We start from the raw sequence: 23,595 nt of genomic DNA on the forward strand, positions 1-23,595 counted from the left end.
TTGCATTTAGGTCTTGAGCCTTTTGACCCCTCTGTTTCTAAAGCATAACTTATTAAGCCTAAGATTAATATTAGAGTTAAAAAATTAATTACAATAAATTGTCAAGAGAGGGATACTAGAGTAATTAATTAATAAAACATGATAGTGACAGCAGGATAGGTGATGTGTTGCTGCTGCAGCACGTGGGAGCTTCTGGACACCAAGGTGATCCAAGGAGAACACGTACAGTAAAGGTTTGTATTTCCAGGTACTTTGGATCCAAGTTGAGGACCTGGAGTCCAAGTTGCTGACATTACATGATATCATTAAAACACCAGATGCTTAAAATAGGGCAGGATCTGGCCTAATCAGAATAGTAAAGTTGCCACAGTCCCAGTGGGTTACTCTCTCTCTCATTAGAGAGAGATGACTGTGTTGGCTTAACATGAAGGTCACTATGCCTCAAGCGTGGGGAGAGGTTGAGGAGAGACCTTCATGATAACCTTTGCGAAAATGGAAATTGGACCCATACTGCTGGCATCACTCTGCATTGCAAACCAGCTGCCCAGCTAAGTAAGCTGACTGGCCCCCTATCAAAGTGTCATAATTTTAAGGAGATAGGCAGAGGTTGAGAGGGGATTTGAGGAAAGGATTTTTTTCACCCAGAGAATTGTGGGAATCTGGAATGCATTGCTCCAGAAGATAGGGGAGGTGAGAAACTCCACAACCTTTAAAAAGTACTTGGATGAGCACTTGAAATGTCATAACATCGAAGGCAAGTATCCTGTATGCCTTCTTAACTAACCTATTAACGTGTCCTGTTGCCCTCAAGAATCTGAGAACAAGCACCTCAAGATCCCTCTGATCCTCTGAACTTCTTAGTGTCCTGCCTTTCATTGAATCCTCCCTTGTCTTGTTATTTCTTCCAAAGTGCATCACCTCACTTATATCAGGGTTAAATTTCATCTGACAAGCGATCTACCTATCTGACTAATGCATCTATATCGTCCTACAATCCAAAAGACATTCTCCCTCACTGTCAACCAGCCGTCCAATGTTCCTGTCATCCACAAACTTACTGATCATCCCTCCCAGATTCTAATCTACTTCACTTGTACATATCACAAAAAAATAAGAGAACCAGCACTGATCCCATCAGCCTCCAGTCACAGAAATAGTAGGAACTGCAGATGCTGGAGAATCTGAGATAACAAGGTGTAGAGCTGGATGAACACAGCAGGCCAAGCAACATCATAGGAGCAGGAAGGCTGATGTTTTGGGCCTAGACCCTCTAGGCCCAAAACGTCAGCCTTCTTGCTCCTATGTAGCCTCCAGTCACAGACAGCTTTCTACTATCTTCTACCACTTTCCGCCTCCCACTACTAAGCTAATTTTGGATCCATCTTGCCAAGTTATCCTGGATCCCATGCAGTTTTACCTTCATTATCAATCTCAAGACCTTGTCAAAGGCCTTGCTAAAATCTATATAGACTGCATCAACAGTACTACTTTTATCTGCACACCTGGTCGCAACCTTGAAAAATTAATTTCGTTAGGCATGACCTCCCTCTAACAAAGCTGTGCTGACTATCCCTGATCAAATCTTGCCCCTCCAAGTGAAGACTAATTGCCTCTTTCTGACTTTGCTCTAATAGTTTCCCGATTTCTGATGTGAGACTCACTGGTTTGTGATTCCCTGGTTTCTCTCTCTAACACCCTTCTTGAAAGGTGGAACCACATTAGTTGTCCTCCAGTCCTCTGGCACAATTAAAAATTTGGGTCAGTGGCCCTGGTGATTTCCTCTCTCATCTCCCACAGCAGCCTGCGGATCTGTCTAGTTTTAAACCCGTGCAAATCTTCAATACCTCCTTACTCTCTGTCAACCTGCTCAAGAATCTCAGTCCCTCTTCCTGAATTCTGGACCTATACCCTTCTTTTTCAAAGCGGAGACAGATGTGAAGTACTGGTTTAACACTCTCCCAATGTCTCTGGCTCCATGAACAGATTTCTTCCTTTGTCCCTCATAGGCCTATTCTTTCCACAGTTATCCTTTTTGATATAGAATATCTTGGGATTTTCCCTAATCTTGCCCGCCAAAGTTTCTTCATGTCCCTTCTTTGCTCTCTTAATTGTTTTCTTACGTTGCTCCCTTCAATTTCTATACTCTAAGGGCCTCTATTGATTTACTCCCTTTGTACCTGTTATACACCTCTCTTTTTCTTCTGATCCAGTCCTGAATATTCTTAGGTACCTACCTTAGGTTTTGAGCTTGTTGCTTCTACATTTCACCCTGTAAGGAACATACTGGGCCTGTATGCTTCCCGATTATTCTTTGAATACGCCCTCGCCCCATTGTTCTGAGCAGCTCCTTTGGCCAGATCCTGCCTTATTTTAAGCAGATCCACCTTTCCCCCCCCTTCCAACCATCTTTTCCCCTTTCCAAAACAAACTTAAACATACGGTGTTGTGGTTACTAACTCTAAAATGGCCCTGCAATGCTACCTCGAACATCTGTGAGGCTTCAGTCTTAAAATTAGGTCTAGCACTGCACTTTCGTTTTGGATCTTCTAGATTTTGATATAAAAGTCTACCTTGAATATATTTCAAGAAATCTGCTCTCTCTAAACCCTTTATACTATGACTACCTAATTACTATTTGGGAATGTCCTTTAGGGAGGGAAACTGCCATCCTTACCCAATCTAGCCTAAATGTGAGTCCAGACCCACAGCAATTAGGGATGGGCAATAAATGCTGGTATAGCCATGAATCATCCAATGAATAATTTTTAACATGATTACTTCACACCTCAATGAATTGTCTACATTGTTTATGAACAATAAGACACATCCAGCAGTGTGAATGTCCCCTTTTTATTCCTAAGCTCTACTCACAAAGCCTCATTTGAAGACCCTTTCAAGATATTGTCACTCCTAACTGACTCCTTAATTGCTATTGCAACACTATCTTCTCTTTTACACCCTCCCTATCCTGTCTGAAGATCTTATGTCCTGGAACATGGAGTTGCCAGCCCTGCCCCTTCCTCAAGCATGTCTCTGTGAGAGCAACAACACTGCAATTCCACATATCAATCCACAACCTTAACTCAAGTCATGCCTATAATATTCCTAGCATTAAAGTAATGATCAAGCAACCTCATGCGGAACTCCCTCTGCCTTGCTTCCTTTACTCAAATCTGCTGTGTCCCGACTGAACTAACACACTGTCCCCTGCTGAACTAGTTTAAACTCCTGCTAACAGCACCAGCAAATGCACCCTCAAGGATGTTGGTCCCATTCTGGTTCAGGTCCAGGCCCAATCCATTTTACAGGTCCCACCTGCCCCAGAAAATACACTATTTGCTCCTCCAACATTCCAACCAATCTTGGGGTCTACAAGTTCATGTCGAGCAATGGGTCCGCTCTGTTTTGTTTCTGTGCTCAACCCATGTTGCCTCATTTGATGCTTCATTTAGTATCTCATCCATTGTCATTATTGTGACTGATTCTTCAACCAATTCTAGAGTCATAGAGCAGTACAGCATGGAAACAGACCCTTTGGTTCAACTTGTCCAGGTCATCTAGATATTTAGAATATCTAGTCCCATTTGCCAGCATTTAGCCCATATCCCTTTAAATACTTCCTACTTAATGCTATTCCAGAAGCCTTTTAAATGTTGTAATTGTACCAACCTTCACCACTTCCCCTGGCAGCTCATTCAACACATGCACCAACCACTGCGTGAAAAAGTTGCCTCTTAGGTCCCTTTTAAATCTTTCCCCTTTCATCTTAAACTTATAGCCTCTAGTTTTGGACTCTGCTGCCCTGGTGTCATGTGATTTTTGCCCTTGTCCACCCTGGGGAAAAGATCTTGGCTATTCACCCTATCCATGCCCCGCAATTTTATAAACTTCTATAAGGTCACCCCTCAGCCTTCAACACTTCAGGGAAAGTAGCCCCAGCCTATTCAGCATCTCTCTACAGCTCAAACCCTCCAACCTTGGCAACATCTCGTAAATCTTTCTGAACCCTTTCAAGTTTCACAACATCATTCCTACAGCAGGGAGTCCAGAATTGAACACAGTATTCCAAAAGTGGAATAAATAATGTCTTGTACAGCAACAACATGACCTCCCAACTCCTATCCTCAATGCACTGACCAATAAAGGCAAGCATACCAAATGCCTTCTTCACCATCCTGGCTATCTCTGACTCTACTTTCAAGGAACTATGAACCTGCACTCTAAAGTCTCTTTGTTCAGCAACACTCTCCAGGACCTTTAATAATGCTATACTCCACTTTTTTTTATCCCCTTCTCTATCCTGCCTGAAAACTCTATGTCCAGGGATAATAAAGTGGTCTTCCTCACATCCCTTGGTGTAGCAGTGCAATCAAGCTATGCATCGATATTTGCCCTCAGTTCATTGGTTTAATTTTGTATACTCCTTGCATTGCAAATGCACATTTTGAGACTGCCGAATTCCTGCACTGTATGAACTCCTGAAAGACAGAGGAAGCAGAGACATTCGCTAAATTTCTGCATCCTATTCCATGCTCTGAATTTGCCCTTCAGTTCCCACCTCCTTGCCAATCTTGCTTAAAACCTCTCCAACAGCTCTAGCAAATCTCTCTGCAAAGATATTTATCTTGGCTCTGTTATATGTAGATCATCTAGTGGTATAGGTTCCATCTTCCCCAGAACCCATCCCAATGTCCCAGAAATCACTATCCTTCAACATCAGGTTTCCAGGTACATGTTCAATCATTTGATTCTCCTCTTTCGATGTTCACTAGCATGATTGAGATTTCTGCTTTGGAGGTCTTTGCTTTCAATCTCCTATCAAAGCCCCTGAAATCTACTTTCTGACCTCATGCCCACAATTCTTTAAAAAAATGATTCACAAGATGTGGGTGTCACTGGCTAGACCAGCATTTGTTGCACATCCCTAATTGTCCAGAGGACAGTTAAGAGTTGACCACATTGTTGCAGGTCTGGAGTCACATGTAGGGCAGACTAGGTAAATGTGGCAATTTTCCTTCACTAAAGGACATTTATGAACTAGATGGGCTTTTCCAACAACTTATAATGGTTTCATGGTCATCATTAGACTCTTATTTCCAGATTATTATTGAATGCAAATTCCATCAGCTGCCATGGCAGGATTTGAACCAGAGTCACTAGAATATTGCCTGGGTCTCTGGATTAATAATCTAGCGATAATACCACTAGGCCATCACCCACCTCTGCTAGCCTGTGAATTTTGCTTTCAAACCTCGTTCTCTCAATCTCCTATCTAGACCTCTGAAATGTGCTTTCCAATCTCAATCCCTTCCTACCCAAGTCATTGGTGCCAATGTTGACCATGACCTCTGCTGGTACTCTCCCCTGAAGGATGTTCTGCAGCCATTCTAAACCTCTGACATCAGGGAGACAGAGACACTGTTACTTGGAGAGACACTGATTCTGGAATCACTGTCTGATTCCTCTACAATGGAATTCCTATCCAGACTTGGGCTGACAAGTGGCAGGTCACTGTCACATCACACAAGTGAAAGACAATGACCATCTCCAACAAGAGAGAATCTAACCATTGCTCCATGATGTTCAATTGTATTGCTGTTGCTGAATCCTCCACTAATCAGTATCCTGATAGTTACCATTGACAAGAGACTAAACCGGACTGCCACATAAATACTGTAGTTGCAAGAGCAGGTGAAAGGTAAGGAATCCTGTATCATGTTAAGTGTGATGGAATACTCCCCTCTTGCCTAGATGAGTGCAGCTTCAACAACACTTGATACAGTGGACAGCATCTACAGCAAAACAGCCTGCTTGATTGGCACCACATCCACAAATAAACATTCTCTTCCACCACCACTGACACACAGTACCAGCAGTGTGTGCCATCTGCAAGATGCAATGCAGAAACTCAAAGGCTCTTTAGGCAACACCTCCCAAACCCATTACCGCTTTCATCTGGAAGGACAAGAGTGGACACTCATAGGATTGACACCATTTGCAAGCCCCACAGCATCCTCAGTTGGAAATACGGCGCAACTTATTCAGTGCTGCTAGCTCAAAATCCTGGAACACCTACCCCAATTACACGGTGGGTGTGCCCAGACAAAATCGACTTCAGCACGACCACCTTCCCCAGATATAATCAGGGGTCGGAAATAAATGCTGGCCTAGCTGTGAAGTCCATATCTCCTGAATGAACAAAAACAGAGGTACCCTCTGAGCATTTAGTATATCCTCTTTGTCACTAATGAGACCCAACCAACCTCAATACAAATTTGCTATTTCCATGTTAGTGATCAATGTTTGAACTTTTTCTTCTATTAACTGTCATGCTGCATCCACATTTTCTTTATGCTAGTCTTTTTTTAATTGTCACTTCCATATTGTATTTGATCTGTTTTCATTTGAAGAATACACTGCATGTATCACGTACCCTTTTTAAAATTTCATCCTATGCCCCCTTTCCTTCGCCATTTAAAGGAGACCCGGTGTTGTTTCCCGTCTTTCAACCCGAAACAGCTCTTCCTTAAAATAATCATTGCTTTATTACAGTGTTTTCTTGTTGGTTTCTGGTTCCACTTGGTCCTGGCTGGATCCTTTCTCATCCTTTGAAATTATCCTCTTTCAATTCACAAGTCGCACTGTAGATTGTTCCTTGCTCTTCCCCATTATTAATCAAAACTGTAAGATATGATGAATGCTCTTAACCAATTGTTCCTCCACAGACATTTTGTCCATTTGGCGCATCTCATTCCTAGCATCGGGTTCAGAAATGCCTCCTTCCAAGTCGGACCAAGAACATAAAGATCATGGGATTTCTAAACATGTTTCAGAAGTTAGTCTCCCTCCTTCACTTGACATTTGGGGAATTTGAGTCCTACAATATCCCCACTCAACACTTCTTACAAATCTCCATGATTTCCAGGCACATTTGCTCCTCCAATTCTGTCTCACTATTTGGAGGCCCAGAGAATATCCACTAGCTGTGCGACCATACTCCTCCTCGCTTCTCGGCTCTCTCCTAGAGCACAGCCTCTGCTTGCTCAAGTTCACAATCATGCTTCAGTAGTGCATATCTCATATATTCACCTGCTCACACTCTTTCCTCCCAGAGCATGTTCCCTCAGTTGTGAAGCATAAGCTCAAAATAAATCTCAGGCTCCCAGTCATCCATTCTGCCTGTACCATCACTTGATTTGAAGAAACTGGGACATTCTTCCATAAACTCCAAAGTCAATGAACAGGCTGATCAAATCACTCACATACATGCATATGACATGCATGAACACTGAATCATGCAGATGTGTAGAGTCATATTGTCACATAAACACCAACACAAGTGGCAATGGGAACATTAAAAATGCTCAGAAATAGTTCATGTTAAACAGCCACATGTTGATGGACAGTGACAAAGCAAATTGTGACATGGGCAAGGATGGGACAGCGTTACTGCAATCATCAATTAGTCAAAACAGTTAAGTTCTGGAAGCAAAGGTTCCCTTACTTGAGGGGAGCTGCCTGGAGAGAAGCCTTGATTGGATCCAGGGGAGGTGGGAGACTGGTTGGCTGGAGATCCAGCATTACTGCGGTACTGATGGAGGGAAGCCTACAGAACAACACAGAGTTAAGAGCAACTGCTGAGTAAGCAGAGTATAACAACTTGGGCAGCGTGGACGCAGGCAAAAATGCTGCTGTAATTATTTCAAATCCTCGTTTCCATTAAAATCAGTTCACAGCCACCTGAGACAAATAATGAATCAAAAGATTAACCAAGAGATTTGGGAATTCCATCCTTTTTATATGAAAATATTGGAGATTGGATTCCAAGTAAGACAGTGCAGTAACAGGTGACCTGTTGAACAAAATGGTACAAAACAGAGCTATCTCCCCTCTTCTTGTTCAGAATTTCCCTCTTGCACGCATCACCCTCTTGTGCTGCTCCTGCTTGCATTATTCTTCACTCATGTGCTCTATCAATGTCCCTCATGTTTCCTCTCACTTTGTCACAACCTCTCAACACTCACTTCATCTATTGCTCACTCATTTCCCTGCCCCATTCACTGTTTAACCACTTTTCACAATTTTGACAGTATAAGACAAGAACTTTAAAAAGTTGACTGGGGGGAGGATGTTTGCAGGTAAAGGGACAGCTGGAAAATGGGAGGTCTTCAAAAATGAGATAACGAGATCCAGGGGCAGTATGTTCCTGTCAGGGTGAACAGCAAGGCTGGTAGGTGAAGGGAATGCTGGATGATTAGAGAAATTGACATTTTGGTCAAGATCAAGAAGGAAGCATATGTCAGGTATAGACAGAAGGGTATAGAGTGAATCCCTGGAAGAGTACAAAGGCAGGAGTATACTTAAAAAGGAAATCAGGAGAGAAAAAGGGGGACATGAAGTCCTTTAGGGAAGGAAACTGCCATCCTTACCTGGTCTGGCCTACATGTGACCCTGGACCCACTGCAATATGGTTGACTCTTAACTGCTCTCTGGGCAATTAGGGATGGACAATAAATGCTGCCTGGTCAGCGACGCCCTCATCCCGTGAATGAATAAAGAAAAAAAAATGAGACAGCTTTTGCAAACAGGGTTAAGGAGAATCCAAAGGGCTTCTACAAATACATTAAGGACAAAGCAGTGACTAGGGAGAGAATAGGGGTCCTTAAAAATTAACAAGGCTACCTACGTGTGGAACTGCAAGAGATGGGAGAGATACTAAACGAGTATTTTGGATCAGTATTTGCTGTGGAGAAAGATATGGAAGATATTCAAAGTGGGAAAATAAACAGTGACATCTTGAAAACTGTCCATATTACAGAGGTGGTGGTACTGGACATCTTAAAAAGCATAAAGGTGGATAAATCCCTGGGACCTGATCAGGTGTACCCTAGAACTCTGTGGGAATCTAGGGAAATGATTGCTGTGCCCCTTGCTGAGATATTTCTATCATCAATAGCCACAGGTGAGGTGCTGGAAGACTGTAGGCTGGCAAACTTGGTGCCACTGTTTAAAAAAGGTGGTAAGGAAAAGCCAGGGAACTATAGATCGGTGATCCTGACATTGGTGGTGGGCAAGTTGTTGGAGGGAATCAGAGGGACAGGGTTTACATGTATTTGGAAAGGCAAGGGCTGATTAGAGATAGTCAACGTGGCTTTGTGCGTGGGAGATCATGTCTCACTAACTTCATTCTGCTTTTTGAAGAAGTAACAAAGAGGATTGATGAGGGCAGAGTGGAGGACATGAACTATATGGACTGCAGTAAGGCATTCGACAAGATTTCTCATGGTAGACTGGTTAGCAAGGTTAAATCAGATGGAATACAGGGAGAACCAGCCATTTGGATACATATCTGGCTCAAAGGTAGAAGACAGAGGGTGGTGGTGTAGGGTTGCTTTTCAGACTGGTGGCCTGTGACCAGCAGTGTGCCACAGGGATTATGGCTGAGTCCTTTGCTTTTCGTCATTTATACGAATGATTTGGATGTGAACATAGGGGGTATGGTTAGTAAATTTGCATTGACACCAAATCTGGGGGTGTAGTGGACAGCGAAGGAGGTTACCTCAGAGTACAACAAGACCTTGATCAGATGGACCAATGGGTCAAGGAGTACCAGATGGAGTTTAATTCAGATAAATGTAAGGTTCTGCATTCTGGAAAGGCAAATCAGGGCAGGACCTATACACTTAATGATAAGGTCCTGGGGTGTGTTGTTGAACAAAGAGACCTTGGAGTGCAGGTTCATAGTCCCTTGAAAGTGGAGTCCCAAGCAGACACGGTAGTGAAGAAAGTGTTTGGTATGCTTGCATTTATTGGTCAGTGCATTGAGTATAGGAGTTGGAAGGTCATGTTGCAGCTGTACAGGACATTGGTTAGGCCACTTCTGGAATACTGCATTCAATTCTCGTCTCCCTGTTATAGGAAGGATGTTGCGGAACTAGAAAGGGTTCAGAAAAGGGAGAGGCTGAATAGGCTGAAGCTATGTTCACTGGAGCGTCGAAGGCTGAGGGGTGACCTTATAGAGGTTTATAAAATCATGAAGGGCATGGATTGGGTGAATAGCCAAGGTCTTTTCCCTGGGGCAGGGGAGTCGAAAACTAGAGGACATAAATTTAAGCCAAAAGGGGAAAAATTTAAAAAAGGGACCTGAGGGGTAAGATTTTCATGCAGAGGGTGGTACGTGTATGGAATGAGCTGTCAGAGGAAGTGGTGAAGGCTGGTACAATTACAACATTTAAAAGACATCTGGATGAGAATATGATTAGGAAGTGTTTAAAGGGATATGGGTCAAATGCTGGCAAATGGGACTAGATTAATTTAGGATACCTGGTCAGCATGGACAAGTTGGACCGAAGGGTCTGTTTCCATGGGTCTGTTAGTTTGAGGTTCATAAGGAGGAAGTGTTAGCAATTCTGGAAGGTGTGAAAATAGATAAGTCCCCTGGGCCGGATGGGATTTATCCTAGGATTCTCTGGGAAGCTAGAGAGGAGATTGCAGAGCCTTTGGCTTTGATCTTTATGTCGTCATTGTCTTCAGGAATAGTGCCAGAAGACTGGAGACTAGCAAATGTTGTCCCCTTGTTCAAGAAGGGGAGTAGAGACAACCCTGGTAATTATAGCCCAGTGAGCCTTACTTCGGTTGTGGGTAAAGTGTTGGAAAGGATTATAAGAGATAGGATTTATAATCATCTAGAAAGGAATAATTTGATTAGGGATAGTCAACACGGTTTTGTGAAGGGTAGGTCGTGCCTCACAAACCTTATTGAGTTCTTTGAGAAGGTGACCAAACAGGTGGATGAGGGTAAAGCGGTTGATGTGGTGTATATGGATTTCAGTAAAGCGTTTGATAAGGTTCCCCATGGTAGGCTATTGCAGAAAATACGGAGGCATGGGATTGAGGGTGATTTAGCGGTTTGGATCAGAAATTGGCTAGCTGTAAGAAGACAGAGGGTGGTGGTTGATGGGAAATGTTCATCCTGGAGTTCAGTTACTAGTGGTGTACCTCAAGGATCTGTTTTGGGGCCACTGCTGTTTGTCATTTTTATAAATGACCTGGATGAGGACGTAGAAGGATGGGTTAGTAAATTTGCGGATGACACCAAAGTTGGTGGAGTTGTGGATAGTGCGGAAGGATGTTGCAGGTTACAGAGGGACATAGATAAGCTGCAGAGCTGGGCTGAGAGGTGGCAAATGGAGTTTAATGCAGAAAAGTGTGAGGTGATTCACTTTGGAAGGAGTAACAGGAATACAGAGTACTGGGTTAATGGTAAGATTCTTGGTAGTGTGGATGAGCAGAAAGATCTCGGTGTCCACGTGCATAGATCACTGAAAGTCGCCACCCAGGTTGATAGCGTTGTTAAGAAGGCGTACAGTATGCTAGGTTTTATTGGTAGAGGGATTGAGTTTCGGAGCCATGAGGTCATGTTGCAGCTGTACAAAACTCTGGTGCGGCCGCACTTGGAGTATTGCGTACAGTTCTGGTCATTGCATTATAGGAAGGATGTGGAAGCATTGGAAAGGGTGCAGAGGAGATTTACCAGGATGTTGCCTGGTATGGAGGGAAGGTCTTATGAGGAAAGGCTGAGGGTCTTGAGGCTGTTTTCGTTAGAGAGAAGAAGGTTAAGAGGTGACTTGATAGAGACATACAAGATGATCAGAGGATTAGATAGGGTGGACAGTGGGAGCCTTTTTCCTTGGATGGTGATGGCTAGCACGAGGGGACATAGCTTTAAATTGAGGGGTGATAGATATAGGACAGATGTCAGAGGTAGGTTCTTTATTCAGAGAGTAGTAAGGGCGTGGAATGCCCTGCCTGCAAAAATAGTAGACTCGCCCACTTTAAGGGCATTTAAATGGTCATTGGATAAACATATGGATGATAATGGAATAGTTTAGGTTGGATGGGCTTCAGATTGGTTTCACAGGTCGGCGCAACATCAAGGGCCGAAGGGCCTGTACTGCACTGTAATGTTCTATGTTCTATGTTCTATGCTGTTAGCTCCATGACTTCCCTGCTCACTTTTCTTCCCTCCAATATACCGTTTGCACACTCCTACTCTCCACATGGGCTCTTTCTTGCTCCCTTCCTTCATTCTCTCAGTTGTCCTTCGTGCTCATTCATCCCACATTACTGTTCATTCCCCAGCTTGCTCTCATACATCTCCTTTGGACTCTAACCTCCAAACCCCAGACCCCTAATACTAGACGGTCACCTGAATTTATTTCATCTCCCTCAATCCTACCTGCTCACTTTCTCTCCTTTGGGTTTCCTGCTCATTCTTTGTATCACTTTCTCTCAATGTCAGGGTACTGTTTCATGAAGAGGAGATATGGCCTAAGCCAAATTTAACACTCAACCATCTTCACTAAAGCAGACCATCTAGTTATTTTCCTGACCACTGTGGGATCTTGCTGCACAAATTCGCTGCCACATTTCTTATATTACAACAGTGACTGCAAATTATCTTAATTGCCTGCAAAATGTTTGATTGCTGTGAAGGGTTCTATGCAAATATAAGTTTTTATTTCTTTACATTGCTTTCGAAGAGCTTTCATACATCCGGAGGTTGTAAAGGAAGCTATACAAATGGGAAATTTCAAATGCAAACAATAGCCTGAAAAGCACCAGTTAAAATCTCACAGTACATCAAGTTTTCAACACAAAAGAAACAAATTGGAACATTTCAGTTCTTTGTTTCCATCCAGGACTCAGCGTACATGACTACAGCAGTTCAAGGTAATTCACCACCAACTTCTCAAAGTCATTTTGGGATTGACAATTAATATCAGGCTTGACAGCAATGCTTCAACACACCATAAAATAAAAATAAAACAAGTCTTTTTGAACTCGTCTGCCAAGGGCAAATAGTCATGATGAACTATCAGAAGCATTACGCATGAGAATTCAAAAACCTTCATAATATTCAGCGCAGCATCTGATGGGCACAATAATTGGCAACGAGCACTCTGATTTCGAGAAAGCCAACATTACCCCTAGTCTCATCAGCAGTTTAAATCACTTTCCAAATAAACCATCTGCATGGTAAGAGATCATATAAAGTCCCGCACTCAGCAAAATAACAAAAATTAGGTAGCATCAACAATGGAAATTATATTCCACACAGACCTACTGCAAAGCTCACGTTGAAGGTTATTACAGATGATTGCTATTATAGTGCCACCATCAGCTGGTTTATGGTATGACAATAGTTACACTTTCATCAATTCAATGTAATTTGCAATTCTATTCTTTGTAATCAATACAAGGTAATTCCACAACAAATCCATGCAATTGTAATTTTTAAACAAGGAAACCAAAGGCACAGCAAAACATTTGGATCTTGAAGCATACACCAAGAAGGAGCAAACAGAAGAGAGAGAACAACATGACAGAGAGAAAAAGGGGAGGAGAGGTTGAGAGGGGGTACAGCGATCGAGATAGGGACGGGCAGGCTAGGAGGGTGAGAAAAACATACAGTATACAAGTTTACAGCACAAAAGGAGGCAACTAATAGCTCCATTATTACCTTGCTTTTGCTATACCTTCAATTTTAGACAAATTACTCTTCATCATTGACTCAACAGGAAAAGAACAGAACGATTATAACAACTATTCTATAATCTTATGACTTGTGTTTTCATCTCTCGTGTTGTCCTGGTGAAACTACAATCCTCAGGCCTGAAGAAGGGTCTAGGCCCGAAACGTCAGCCTTCCTGCTCCTCTGATGCTGCTTGGCCTGCTGTATTCATCCAGCTCTCCACCTTGTTATCTAAGAAGTTTCACAATGCTGATTTGCTATCTAACTCTCCTAGGAAACAACACAGTTACATCGAACATTTGGGTTTTGACTTGTCCTTCATTATTCTTCTTGTGGGCTAGCAGTGGCCTGTACCTTTCTTTGACACCCTAAAGTTTTAACTAATTCACTCTTTTTAAATTATTTTTCCCTTTGTCAAAATACTCTGTACCTCCTCAATATACAAGTGGCTCTGTATTTGCAAAGGCTCAGCTTCAACTTTTCGCTATCCCCACCCAGTCACTGCTCTGATAATGTCCACCACTAATGTGAGTGCTCCAAATCCACCATGGCTGTTTTTGGGTCAGTGGCATAGTTGTAATGTCACTGGACTAGTATACCAGACCTCCAGGCTGATGTGCTGGGGACATGGGCTTCAATTTCACCAAAGTTGATGGTGAAATGTGAATTCAATTTAAATTTGGAAAAGGTAATTATTGTAATGACGACCATATAACCATTGTCAATTCTTATAAAACTCATCTGGCTCACTATTCATTAGTGCAGGAATTCTAGTGTTCTTACCCAATCTTGACTACATGTCACTCCAGACCCAGAACAATGTGGTTGACTCTTAACTGTCCTCTGCCATGGCCTAGTGCACCACTCAGTTTCCTTCCCCATTCAAACTAAATCCAGTGAACCATAGAAAACAGGAAAAAGTGTTAGCAATGTGGCCCTTTGAGCCCCTCAAATCATTTAATACGAAGACAGTTGGTTATCCAACTCAGAACCACGTTCCCACATTCCCCCATACCTTTTGATCCCTTTAGCCCTAACGTCTATATCTAATTCCTTGAAAACATTCAACATTTTGGCCTCAACCACTTTCTTTGGTAGAGAATTCCACAAGTTCCCCACTCTCAGGGGGATTTCTCCTCATCTCAGTCCTAAATCCCTACTTGATATCATTAAACTATAGTTTCTGTTTCTGGACTCTGCCATCATTTGGAACGCTCTTCCTGTGTTTGTTAGAATTTTATAGGTTTCTATGAAATCCCTCTTTATTCTTGTAAACTTGAGCAAATGCAGTGCTAACCGATAGAGTCTCTCTTCATATGTCAATCCTGCAATCCCAAGAATCAGTCTGGTAAACTTGATTTCCACTCCCTCCATAACCAGTACATGGTTGCTCAGATAAATAGACTGAAATGGTACAAAATACCTGAAGTGTAGTGGCCCCCTCAAAAACAGAACGTTTTTCAAACACAACTTTATTGGTTCTACATCATAACAACAGATTTTTGTATTTGTAGCTCAATTTACCTTATTCGCCACACGTTGTGTATTTAAATGCATGCATTTTAACTCTGTCTTAGCATTGCCCCTTGCTCCTCATAGTATGCTCCTATCTAATATGATATTGCTTCCTGTTTTTGAACATTCTGACAATATCCTTTTATTTAGCTCTTCCCTCCTTTCAAATTGTATGGGTTGGACTCAGTTCCCTTCCACAGCCACAGTAGTAAACTTCCCCGAGGACAATGGTACCAGTCATTTGAAATGCAAGCACTGAGCCTAATTTCCCAAGAATCCAAAGCCCACCCTCTTGTACCAGGCTTCAAGCAACTCATTTACCCTCCCTAGTTCTATATTGCTGATTTTTTTATTCACTTGTGGGATGTGGGGCATTACTGTCTGGACCAGCATTTATTGCCTATCCCTTGTTACCCTTAAGAAGATGGTGCTAAGGTGTTTTCTTGAACCACTGGAGTTTGTGTGCTTGACTCGCATGCCATTTGATAGGGAATTCTAAGAATTTTGTGAATCTGATGCCAATCAAGTAGGCTACTTTGTCCTAGGTGACGTCAAGCTTCTTGAATGTTGTGCATTACAACTTGTGCATTATAGATGGAGGACAGCCCTGGGGATCTAGCAACGCTGCAGTATTCCTAGCCTTTGATGTGCTTTTGTAACTGTATTTGTACGGCTAGTCTAGTTTTGATTCTAGGGAATGGTAACCTCCAGGATGTTGATAGTGTGGGATGCAGTGATGGTAACACCACTGAATGCCAAAGAGTGATGGATAGATTGTCTCTTATTGGAGATGATTGTTGCCTGGCATTTGTGTGGCAGCAATGGTTACTTCTCACTTTTCCGCTCAAGTATGGATACTGTCCAGGTCTTGTTGCATTTGGATATGGAGTGTTTCAGTATCTAGGGAGTCACGAACCGTGTTGGACATTTTGCAATCAATCATTGGTGAACATCCCCACTTCTGATCTTATGACAGTCAGAAGGTCATTGATAAAACAGCTGAAGATGTTTGATCCTACGACACTACCCTGAGGAACTCCTGCAAAGATGTACTGGAGCTGAGATGACTGACCTCCAACAACCACAACCATCTTCCTACGCACAAGGTACGATTTCCCCCTTGACACTGACTCCAGTTTTGCTAGTGCCCTTGATGCTAAAGTTGGTCAAATGCGGCCTTGATGTCAAGGGCACTCACTCTCACCTCAATGATACTAAGCTGTGTGACAGAATAATCCAGAGATTGCTATCTTGGAGATCTTACTTATTAACTTCACCTCTAACTCCTGAAAATCTAACTGTAGAACCGGTATACCTGTTCTCTCCACTTCATCGGTACCGATATGAAATAAAACTTGTGGTTCAAATGCTGAACCTCCTTCAACATCATGTTCCAAATTCATGATTTTTACCTCCTAGAAGGTCAAGGGCAGCAGATATGTGGGAATATGTGTCACTGCTGCAAGCTACCTTCAAAGCCACACAGCATCATGGCTTGGACCTGTATTGTTGTTCCTTCAGTATTCCTGGGTCAAAATCCTAGAACGCTCTAATACTGTAGGTGTACCTGCAGCTTATGAACTGCAGAGGTTTAAGATGACAGCTCAGCTCCAGCTTGTCAACAACATTTAGGGTTGGGAAACAAATGCTGGCCTAGGTGGGCATAGAAGAATTTAAAAAGCCTTCCTTTTCTTTTCAGAATATGCTACACCCGAAGATGTCTTTACCCTGGTACCAGGGATGCACCATTGTGATGGTTATGGAAGTATCTGTCTGACCCTCCATCTACAGAATCTGCTATGAAAATATATTTCCATTCTTTCTTGTTCCCTGCCTGTTGATGTCACAGGGATATATGTTCACAAATTATTAAAGGTGGTTGGATCAGCAGACGCCGTTCTAGGCATCATTAATAGGGGCATACAGCACAACAGCAGGGACGTCATGATGAATTTAGTGTCAATAGTGTGGAGCTGGAGGAACACAGCAGATCAGGCAGCATCAGCAGAGTAGGAGAGTCGATGTTTCAGGCATCATCATCATCAGAACTGGTGATGAAGGGTCTAGACCCGAAATGTCGACTCCAGCATCTGCAGTTCTTGCAATCTCATGATGAATTTATTTAGTTAGACCTCGGATGGAGTATTGTATTTAGTTCTGGGTGCCACACTGTTAGACGGATGTTAAAGCATTGGAGGAAGTGCAGAATAGGTTTGAGAGATGGTTCCAGGGATGAGAAATTTTGCTGATGAGGATAGCCTGAAGAGACAGTGATTGCTTTTCTCGGACAGGAGAAGGATGAGGGAAGATTTGATAGAAGTTTTCAAAATTGTGACTGGACAGAGTAGATAAACTGTTCCAGTTTGTAAAAAGACCAGAGGGCAGAGTTTTAAAGTTTTCAGTAAAAGAACAAGTGCAAAAAAAGAACAAATCACAGGAAAAAATATTTCCGCGCAAATAGTTCCCAATTAGAATGTACAACCTGAAAATATGGTGCAGGCAGGTTCAATTGAGGCATTCAAGAGGGCATCAGATGATTTTTAAAAGATCGAAACACAGTACGGGGTTCCAAGAAAAAAGCAGGCCAACACACTAATCCAAAATGCTGAGTCAGTGCAGACAGGATGGGCCAAAAGGCCTCCTTTTGCTCTAGAACATTTCTGTGATTCCATGGATTGACAGGTAGCAAACATAAAAATCAGAAAGGTGGTGTAAGAAAACAGAACTAGGGACCGCTTAGCTTGACTTCAGTCACTGGGAAAATTCTGAAATCCATTATTAAGGAAGTGGTAGTGGGACACGAAGAAATTTGTAAATTTATGAAAGGAAAATAATATTTGACAAATTGATTAGAACTTTTGAAGATGCAACTAGCATTTGCTTCTTCTAAACTGGAGAGAATATAGATCCAATTTACTCAACGTTTCATTGGATGACACTCTCATTCCTCAAGCCAAATTAATGATCCCTTGCAACACCACCTCCAAACCAAGTATATCTTTCCTTAGAATAGACTTCTTTATTCTTTTATTCCAATCTTCTTGCAATAAAGGCCAACAAGTCATGTGTCTTTCTAATTGCTTGCTTTACCTGCATGCTAAATTTGTTTCTTTTGTATGTATATTCAATCTCCCTGAGCACTAACATTTGTAAATAGCTGAGGCCCCAGCTCCCTGTGGCACTCTACTGGTTACAAGTCTGTCAACTTGAAATATTCTATTTATCCCTACTGTCTGCCTTATGCTCATTGATCAACCCTCCAATCATTCCAAATTATTACTCAACTCCACGAGCCTTTATTTTGCACGTTCGCCTATGTATAGCATCTTGCCAATATTATGTAGCTACTACTCCTTTGTATTCCATGACATAAAGACGTAAAGACCTCTTTAGCCTAAACCTAGCTATGCATGGTGATCATCTCTGACCACTAAAACAAATGTCAGCTTCCACACTGCACAAATATGGCTTACAGGTAGACACCGAATACCCTGCTCAACCTTAGATCAACTGCACCTCAATGCCGAACTCCTGCTGAAACTAAACTCCACACACGCTGGCTCACTGGTTCCTCTTTGCTTAAGACTGTGACTGGGCAACTCTGTTCAAAATAGAAGGGAGGGATAAATCAGGTGATGAGTACCACTGACCCAATATCAGTGTCAGCTAAGTTTCTAAAAAAATGATACAAAATAAAATTGACACCCAGCAAGACAGACTTGGGTGAATAAAGGACAACCACATGAAATTAAGCTCTTTGCAGCAGTAACTAAATGTTGGTAAAGTAACGTGGTCGATGTCATGTCTAAGGGTTTTTAGAGGGTGTCTGATAAGGACCCAAATAGAAGGTTTTAAGATTTAAAAAAAAACTAAATGGAATGTGGTAGCATGGATAGCAAGTTGCTAAAAGGAGATAAAACCAGTGCAGTGGTTAATGGATAATCTTTGGCAGGTGTAAAGAATGGTGCTCCCCCAAGGATCATTACTCTTCGACATATTTCACATGAATATAGTTTATTCAACCTGAACTTCGTTAAAAGGGGCACGTCATCAAAATTTGCAGATGACACAAAACAGGGAATATGGTAAACTGTGCAAACAGAGCAGATATTTTCAGTTGGAACTTTATTCAAAGAATTGTGGGGAAGAGAGGATGAGTACACTAAATGATTGAACACTAGTGAATGATTTACATATAGCTTTAAAGTGGGAGGACATAATGATCAAATAATAAAAGGAAAAGTTCCCCAGATATTGTAAACCGAAGCATAAATTACAAATGAATGGGGACATATAAACTTTTATAACTCACTGATTAGGCTGCAGTAAGAATACTATGTTCAGTTCTGCATGATAGAAAACATTCACGAAGATGCTAAGATAAGTGGTTTTAGTTATGAGGGGAGACCAGAATTACCTAACATACATGCTAAAAAGTAAAACTATGTGACCCAAATGATCCAGTGTTTACAACTCACCTGAACTCCTCCCATCCTCCTTTGTTTTATCCTACCGATATACTCTGTTATTCCTTTCCCACACTTGCACTTATGTAGTTTCCCTTAAATACAACTGTGCGTTCCCCTGAACTATCTCTATGGGAACAACTTCCATATTATCACCACATTCTGGGTAAACAATTTTCTGAGTTTCTTACCATATTTATTAGAGATACTTATGCCTCTGGACCTGGACTCCTCGATGACCACGCTATTAAAACTTTCATCAGGGCAACCCTTAGTCTTGCCTTTTCAACAGAGAACAGCCTGCTCAATTCTTTCTGATAGGAGTAACATTTTAGTGCTGGTATCAAACTTGCAAACATTTCTTGCACCTTCTTCAATGCCAAAATCCCTTTTTGTAATAAAAGCTTTTTAAAAGGGAACCGAAGAAATGTGGGAGTGACATCTTAAAAGTTAAGAGCAGGGAATGGGAATAAAGGCCAAGTCCTTTCAGAGAATCAGCACAAATACAAAGGGCTCAACGGTTTTCTCCTGTGCAGTACAATTCAGGAAATGCAACACATTGTTTGCAGGCAATGTTCCCATGCTCCCCTGCAAGGGTCAGCTTCTCTCATCCGTCTTCTCATCCATTGTGAATTCCTCCACATTGCCCAAGCTAAGTTCTTCAAAAAGGGCGAATTTCCTCCTTACAAATCACACTTGCACTGAACTCACAGGTGGTTCTTCTAAAGTTGGTGAGAAAATAAAAACTTGTAAAGCTGGTGTGCTGTAAGTAACAAATCTGGAAGAATGAAGGTGCTTTTCTTGTTCTCAGTCTGATGTAACCTCATTTAACTCCAAAGCAAAAAAGCTGAGTGAAGCAGTAATGAGGCATGCTCGGCATAAAGCCTAGCAAGTTGTTTTTATAGATCAAAAAATCCAGAGCAGACTCATCAAACCACAACACAAATGAGAATCCTAACAAAATTATTTCCCAAAATTAACACAGACCAGAACTGCAATCCATTAATCTCAGATTACCCAAGTACATGGAACCAGATGTAGAGAAGTTCACAATACAACTTTGAGTAGAACAAACTTACTGAGCCTTTATGAGGCTTCGTCCTGCACTCTAGACCCATGAGGTATGAACCAAGGATTTCAAGAGTCCTTTCAAGGCATTCCCAAAGTGGAAGGCGAGACTCTATCCCACACCCTGTAACTCCAGGGAGATTGTCTTTACATGAATAAACTGCTTGATTGTCTTGGTAGGGGAGCAAAACTCCAGAATATTCATCTACCCTCACACCTCCACTAGCATAACCCTGGAGTGATGCCTCTGCAGTGAGACAGGACTCACTGTGTCGGTGAATTACTCCAGCTGAGATGAAGCACGACTATGGGTTTTTATTCAGTTCGCGAGGTATCCAATGATCAATGACCTGCAAAATGTACGAACAATTAAATGTAGCTATTGACTGAATGTTTTATGTCTCCTGCTCTTGATGAAGCACTTTTCTACATACAAATAAATAAATTAATTAAATGTTTTTAAATAATGATTTTACTGACTCTACCATATCACTCGTTTGCTTACCGTGCTGATATCCATCCCTATCGGTGCCTGCGTTTGGTTCATTGGAGGGGATTGTGGCATTGTGGCTGTCTGTTGTTGGCCACTACTTTGCTGCTGTGACTGTGAGCTCTGAGCCAGGTTGCTGGAGCTCTGAGACTGTGGCTGCGTAGTCTGCTGCGTGAAAAATGGATATGCAGGAAGTTGCTGCTCCAATGCCAATGCATCCATAGCAACAGCCTACAATAAAAATAACACCTCTTAACTAGTAACACTTTCCACAGCCCACCACACTACACAATAAAACACAAGATGCAGCTTTTACAAGTTAGCTCAGAGATTGAATGTACAAGCTAGCATAGGCCCAAGTCATATACCAGAAAGGTTATAAGTACCATTTCTGGCCTGTGCTGAGATAGCTGATTGATTCCAAAGACTTTGACTGAAGGGAGAAAAATCAGCCAGGATTTCTGCCCAAGAACTAACTAATTGAGAGACCCCTGTTTGGAGTTATAGGTGAAAATGTTAGATGAGCTGAAATATTGTGTTCAGTTCTGGGCACCACACTTTAGGAAGGATGTCAAGGCTTGCAGATGGTGCAGTTGAGGTTTACGAGAATTGTAGTGTAGATGACGATCTTTAGTAACATGAGATGACTGGATAAACTCAGGTGGTTCTTCTTAGAAATGCTAAAAGATGTTTAAAACAGACTAATGCACACATATTGAAATTCTTTTGCTGCCTAATTCAGAGACTTACAAGGTTCAGTTGAAAACCTATAGTTTAGCACAAACACCAGTCTTCACCTTTTTCTTCTAGATCCTTTCCCTATCCAGGAGGCAACCCACCGCTGAGGAAGAAACCAGCCCTTAAGTATTTTAACTCAACCCATTCAGATATGTTGTGACACACCTCTGGAGCGAGTGGGACTTGAACCCAGGCCAGAGATAGGTTACATTACCACTGTGCTGAAACAGCCCTTCAAATTTCACCACCTGTCATGGTGGGATTTAAACCCATGTTCCCAGAACAGTAGTCTGACGTTCTGGATTATTAATCCAACGACACTACCACTATGCACCACATCCCCTGATACTTTTTATTTTCCAATCAACTTCTTCAGAGATGCTATGGCTCATGTCTGGGGTAGGTGGGGACACTACTATTGTGCCAAAAGCACTCAAGAACTCAGCTCTTTGCTATTTGTGGGATCTCGTTGTGTTGAAATTGGCTACCAAACTTCCTTTATGACAGCGTTAACAATTCAAAAGTACCTCCAAAGTCTAGGGTTCTGGAGTACTAGTCCACTGTCATCGCCACAACAATAGTTTCCTGTTGCATTCAAATGTCACCATCCTCCGTGGTCGGATTTCCTGAACATCTTGGCTTGCATAGGCAGGGGGATTGAGTTTAAGAGCCGCGAGGTAATGCTGCAGCTCTATAAAACTCTGGTTAGACCATACTTGGAACATTGTGTTCAGTTCTGGTCACCTCATTATAGGAAGGATGTGGAAGCTTTAGAGAGGATGCAGAGGAGATTTACCAGGACGCTGCTTGGACTGGAGGGCAGGTCTTATGTGGAAAGGTTGAGCGAGCTAGGGCTTTTCTCATTGGAGCAAAGAAGGATGCGAGGTGACTTGATAGAGGTGTACAAGATGATGAGAGGCATAGATAGAGTGGATAGCCAGAGATTTTTCCCCAGGGCGGAAAAGGCTATCACAAGGAGGCATAATTTTAAGGTGACTGAAGGAAGGTATAGGGGAGATGTCAGAGGTAGGTTCTTCACACAGAGAGTGGTGCGTGCTTGAAATGCACTGCCAGCAGTGGTAGCGGAGTCAGATACATTAGGGGCATTTAAGTGACTCTTGGATAGGCACATGGATGATAGTAAAATGAAGGGTATGCAGGTTAGTTTGATCTTAGAGTAGGATAATAGGTCGGCACAACATCATGGGCCGAAGGGCCTGTACTGTTCTATGTTTTATTAGCCTGGTGTTCTGGATTATTAAAACAAAACAAAGAACTGCAGATAATTAAGGTCATCATCACAGAATCCCTACAGTGTGGAAACAGGCCCTTCGGCCCAACAAGTCCACACCGACCCTCAGACATCCCACCCAGACCCACCTCCCTATAACCTACCTAATCTACACCTCCCTGAACACTATGGGCAATTTAGCATGGCCAATCCACCTAGCCTGCACATCTTTGGACTGTGGGAGGAAACCAGAGCACCTGGAGGAAACCCACGCAGACACAGGGAGAACGTGCAGCCTCCACACAGTTGCCCAAGGGCAGAATGGAACGTGGGTCCCTGGTGCTGTGAGGCAGCAGTGCTAATCACTGAACCAACAGACAGAAACAAAAACTGCTGGAGAAACTTGGCAAGTCCGGCAATATGTGAAGAGAACTCTGTTCTGAAGGAGGGTCACTGGACTTGAAACGTTCACTCGGTTTTCTCCCCACAGATGCTGCCGGACCTGCTGAGTTTCTTGAGTAACTTGTTTTTGTTTGCTTCTGGATTGCTAGTC

The 23,595-nt window shown here is 42.4% G+C and overlaps 1 protein-coding gene across 3 annotated transcripts in view; it reads right to left on the bottom strand.

Annotated features, from left to right (window-relative positions):
• crtc1a (CREB regulated transcription coactivator 1a) overlaps positions 1-23,595 on the bottom strand; it is a 143,141-nt gene that overhangs the window by 50,710 nt on the left and 68,836 nt on the right. The window contains exons 10-11 of one of the 3 annotated variants that reach the window (XM_048614029.1): positions 21,089-21,304; positions 7,505-7,606 (exon numbers count right to left, since the gene is read on the bottom strand). The exons of 1 other annotated variant lie outside the window; for it this stretch is intronic. In XM_048614029.1, the coding sequence (XP_048469986.1) occupies positions 7,505-7,606; positions 21,089-21,304 (318 nt within the window). The remainder of the gene's footprint in view (positions 1-7,504; positions 7,607-21,088; positions 21,305-23,595) is intronic. One more of the 3 variants, XM_048614030.1, reaches the window with a different exon arrangement.

The sequence above is a fragment of the Rhincodon typus genome, chromosome 29 (assembly GCF_021869965.1).
Source record: "Rhincodon typus isolate 14 chromosome 29, sRhiTyp1.1, whole genome shotgun sequence".
Taxonomy (NCBI): domain Eukaryota; kingdom Metazoa; phylum Chordata; class Chondrichthyes; order Orectolobiformes; family Rhincodontidae; genus Rhincodon; species Rhincodon typus.